Below are 4,985 nucleotides of genomic sequence, written 5' to 3'. Positions count from 1 at the left end.
ACACACACACATATATATATATAATTTATGCTTTAACCATTGCGTTATGACTTTTTTTTTCTTTTTTTAGAGTCTCAGTATGTCACCTTCATTAGAGTGCCATGGCATCACAGCCCACAGCAAGCTCAAACTCTTGGTCTCATCGATTCTCTTGCCTAAACCTCCCAAGTAGTTGTAGTTGCACTATAGGTGCCCCCCACAAAGCCTGGCTTTTTTCCTTCTTCTTTTTTTTTTTTCCTTTTGTTTAGCTGGTCCTGGCCAGGTTCAAAACCACCAGCCCTGGTGGATTTGGCTGGCACCCTAATTACTGAGATAAGGGCACTAAGCCCATTGTGGTACAACTTTGCAATAATTATATAAATAATGTTTCAAATCATTGGAACGAAAGACAAAGGAACTTCAGTATCCATGAAGAGGAATGTGAAATACTGTCTTTCTTTTATCATTATAAGTATTAGTATAAAAAGTTAATAGCTCAGCAAACAATGATTTATTGTGTAGAGGACATGGAAAAATGCCCTTACTTTGAGGCTTTTCTTTTTCCTTAAGTTTTGGAGATTAGTGCTCAGAAGACTTTTATCCCTCCTTAAAGAAGAAACAAGTTTTCCAGTTTTGGTTTTTATTGAGTTAAATAGAGCTTTTTATAACTCTTTACTCTTGGAGTCTCTCTCATGAATTCAACTTTGAAACCTGAGTTCCAGCCTTTCTCTAATGCTTCCTTTTCTTCCATATTTATATAATTTTTATGTATAATTGGCTCAACATTTTGGCTTTCTGCTGTCATGGCTTTGTGTTCACCAAACTCTGTTGTGTAGTCTCTCTCTCCACCTTTAAAATACCTGTGATGCAGGGAAGGCAGCCACTGGTGGAACAGTCATGTGCAGAGAAGAGACATTTAAGACATCTTGGGGGAACTTGAAGGAGAACAGCATTTTTGCAACATTTTATTGTGAAAATTTTAAAACGTAAAGCTGAGATGAAAGAGTTTTTCTGTGAAGACCCCCTCATGTCCACTCTGTAGATTCTACCACTAAGTTTTTTTTTTTTGTTTTTTTTTTTTTTTAATTTCAGTAAGTTTGAGGGTTCAAGTGGTTTTTAGTTACATGGATAAATTTTGTAATAGTAAAGTTTGGGCTTTTAGTGTACCTGTCATCTCACCACCCTGGCTCATTTTTCCTTTTTAAGCTTTTAATTAATTAATTTAGTAGGCCTAGGCCAGGTTTGAACCTGTGACCCCTGCTACATGGGGCCGGCATTCTAATCACTAGCTAAGGGAGCCTTCACCGCCCCCCCCCCAGCTCTTTCTGAGGCCATAATGTCCATTTTATTTGTCTGTGTGCCCCTGTGTACTCATTACTTTGCTCTTACTTATTAAGTGAGAACATGCAGTATTTGGATTTGTGTTCCTGAGTTCTACTTTGCTTAGAATAATAATAGTCTCCACTTTTACCCAGGTTGTGGCAAAAGACAATTATTTTGTTCCCTTTTTATGGCTGAATGGTATTCCCAAGGGTATGTGTGTGTGTGTGTGTGTGTGTGTGTAAAACTTCAGTCATCTATTAACATTTTATTACATTTATTCTTGTTTATCTGGGGCTGCTTAGCTGTGAATCCAGGTATAGGGAACAGCAGAAGCAAAATTGTCTGTACTCAGCATTTGTGCATTGAAGCTTATTCCAAATAGTTTTCTAAAGAAGAAAAACCTTGCCCCTGGGTGGTGCCTGTGGCTCAGTGAGTAAGGCACCAGCCCCACATGTACCAAGGGTGGTGGGTTCAAATCCGGCCTGGCCAAACTGCAACAAAAAATAGCCGGGTGTTGTGGCAGGCGCCTGTAGTCCCAGCTACTTGGAAGGCTGAGGCAAGAGAATGGCCCAAACCCAAGAGCTGGAGGTTGCTGTGAGCTGTGACGCCACAGGGGGGAAAAAATTTGCCCCTTATCCTATGTCTTTTCCCATAATTAAGGTTCAGTAACTACCTTTTGGGTGTGACCTTGTTAAAGTCTTTTAAACAGGCATTTGTGGTCCTTTATTGCAGTTTCACATTCATGTATTTACTTGGTGTTATATTTTTTAAAATGATGTTTGTTGATATGATACAAAAACTTAGAGTGTGCAGTATCAAATCTTTACATTTTCTCCTTTTTTTAATAGATAAGGAACAACAAGAAAACTGCCATCTTAGTTAAAGAAGTGAACCCTAAAAAGAAACTTTTCTTAGTTTATCGACCAAATACTGGGAAACAGCTCAAATTAGAGATTTATGCTGATTTAAAAAAGAAATATAAGAAGGTATTTTCTCTTTTGTATGTTATATGTGTATACTTATATAATATGTTGAAACTAGGATAGTTGTTATCTATATATTAAGATAAACTTCTTACTTGGTTACTGTTTAAAGGAAAATACAAAGTTTTGTTACACTAATATCCCAATCTTTTAATGTTATCAATGATTTAAGAAACTTATAAGATGTTTAGTTTAAAAAGCTTATGTTTACTGGAAGCCTCAGTGCTAACCACAAAAAAATTGTAATTTTTTTATTAATGGGATGATGTGTGAGACTAAAATTCCTTCATACCACCTTTTAATTTTATTGTGAGCATGCCTCTTATATTTTGCAGTGATTTCTAGAAAACATTAAATAACTTATGTTTTTGCCAACACTATCATTAGTAATTTTACCCTATGTTACTATTCCTTGCTATTCTCACTTGAAAACAATTATAATTAAGTATTTATTTGAAGAATTCATTCTACATGATGGTGATAAAATTAGTGTGCAACCCAGCTGATTTATTTTGCACACAAACTTTATGGATATACTGCATAGGAAGAACCATCATAGCAGAACTTTTAGAGTGGCATTCGAATTCAGCTAGTATCAATGGCTAGGTTTTCTGCATAGAGATGATTTTAAAGTGGCTGCCTCTGGAATTATACACTAGATTAGGCAACCAGTTTATTTAAAACAGTACTGTGGCCAGGCACAGTGGCTTATATATATAATTCTAGCACTTTAGGAGGCTGAGGCGGGTGCATTACCTGTGCTCAAGAGTTTAGGACCAGTCTGAGCAAGAGCAAGACCCTGTCTGTACTAAACAGAAAAACTAACTGGGCATTGTGTCAGGCTCCTATAGTTCTAGCTACTTTGGAGGGTGTGGTTAGAGGACCACCTGAGCCAGGGATTTGAGATTGCTGTGACCTATCTTGTTGCTCAGGCACTAAAGCTGGGTAACAGAATAAGATTGTCTCAAAAAAACCAAACAGCCCTGGCTTGGTGTCCGTAGGTCACTGGTTAGGGTGCGGGTACATACACCAGGGCTGGCAGGTTTAAACCTGGCCCAGGCCTGCTAAACAACAATGACAAAAGCAACAACAAAAATAGCCAAGTGTTGTGGTGGGCACCTGTATTCCCAGCTACTTGGGAGGCTGAGGCAAGAAAAGCACTTAAGCCCAAGGGTCTGATGTTGCTGTGAGCTGTGACACCACGGTACTCTACTGAGGGTGACATAGTGAGACTCTGTCTCAAACCCAAAAAACCCAAACAACCAGGCATAGTTGCTCACACCTGTCATCCGAACACCCTGCCTGAGCGCGCAGCATGGAGACTAGCCTGAGCAAGAGAAAGACCTCATCTCTAAAAATAGCAGGGGCATTGTGGCAGGTGCCCGTAGTCCCAGCTAGTTAGGAGGCTGAGCTCAGGAAGAGGATCACTTCAGCCCAAGAGTTTGAGGTTGAGCTGTGAGCCACAGCACTGTACTGAAGCTTACAAATGAGACTCTGTCTCAAAAACAAACAATATAGCTTGGCACCTGTAGCTCAGCAGCTAGGGCACCAGCTACATACACTGGAGCTGGCGGGTTTGAACCCAGCCCAGGCCTGCCAAACAGGAATGACAACTACAACTGAAAAATAGCCGAACATTGTGGTAAGCATCTGTAGTCCCAGCTGTTTGGGAAGCTGAGGCAAGAGAATTGCTTAAGCCCAAGAGTTTGAGGTTGCTGTGAGCTGTGACACTACAGCACTCTACTGAGGGCAACATGGTCTCAAAAAAAACCTCAATAAATAAAACAATAAAATTGTAATGAAATTTTTGTCTTTATTTTTACAGGTTGTCTCAGATGATGCCTTGGTGCACTGGTTAGATCAGTATAATTCATCTGCAGATACTTGTACTCATGCTTATTGGTTAGTATTTTTATATTTCTTACCATGTTTTCTGGAATGTAATCAAAATTTAAATACATGTTCACTCTTTAACAGTATTCCAATATGTCCTTATGAATAGATGAACAGACTAGCTGATATTAGGCATGGTTCATTTCATCAGGAGTACTTATTAGACATTTGTAACCAAGACAGTATTTTAGGTGTACCCTCTTTTTATTGGTGCTTTGTTATTTCTAACCAACTATGCTTTTGCAGTATGGATTTAACTTTCATCTTTTTCAGCACTTTTTCTTCCTCCACCTCCTCCCATTCTATCCTTTCATTTCTTTCTTCCTCATGTTTTCTTCTTTATCTTTAATAAAAGCTTTACTAATAGTTCTAGGGACCTTATAAGATTTCAAGGAGATGCCTAAAGTAGCTGCACAGCATGAAAGAGAATTTGATGTTGTTGAGTCCTGAAGCTGATCCTGCTGTGCCCCAGCTCTCCCCTTCCAGTGTTCATTTCAGGACATCATATAGAATATTTTAATACTCTGTAGGTGTTAATTCTATCTTCAGTGTTTCCTCACCAATTAAGTAGTTAATATTTTTGCAGTGTCTGACTCACATTGTAAATAACATTGGATTTAAATAAATTTAGTTTGAGTTTTTTTGGGGTGGGGGGATTCACTATGCCTGTAGGTAAGTTTATCTTAATGTGAGCATTGCCTTTTGTTTTCATTTTGTCCTGTTGAAAATTAATTTACCGGCTCGGTGCCTGTGGCTCAAGTGGCTAAGGCGCCAGCCACATACACCTAAGGTGGCGGGTTCGAATCC

General features: G+C 38.8%; 1 protein-coding gene across 1 annotated transcript in view; it reads left to right on the top strand.

Moving 5' to 3' along the window:
* The window catches only part of LOC100955999 (strawberry notch homolog 1), a 37,765-nt gene that overhangs the window by 24,546 nt on the left and 8,234 nt on the right, over nucleotides 1-4,985 (top strand). The window contains exons 11-12 of the mRNA XM_023516833.1: nucleotides 2,151-2,288; nucleotides 4,111-4,187. Coding sequence (XP_023372601.1) covers nucleotides 2,151-2,288; nucleotides 4,111-4,187 — 215 coding nt within the window. The remainder of the gene's footprint in view (nucleotides 1-2,150; nucleotides 2,289-4,110; nucleotides 4,188-4,985) is intronic.

This window comes from Otolemur garnettii, unplaced genomic scaffold, assembly GCF_000181295.1.
Source record: "Otolemur garnettii isolate 467f Iridium unplaced genomic scaffold, OtoGar3 scaffold00099, whole genome shotgun sequence".
Taxonomy (NCBI): Eukaryota; Metazoa; Chordata; class Mammalia; order Primates; family Galagidae; genus Otolemur; species Otolemur garnettii.
Note: the sequence above shows the minus strand (reverse complement) of the source record. Positions and strands in the feature narration are given on the sequence as shown.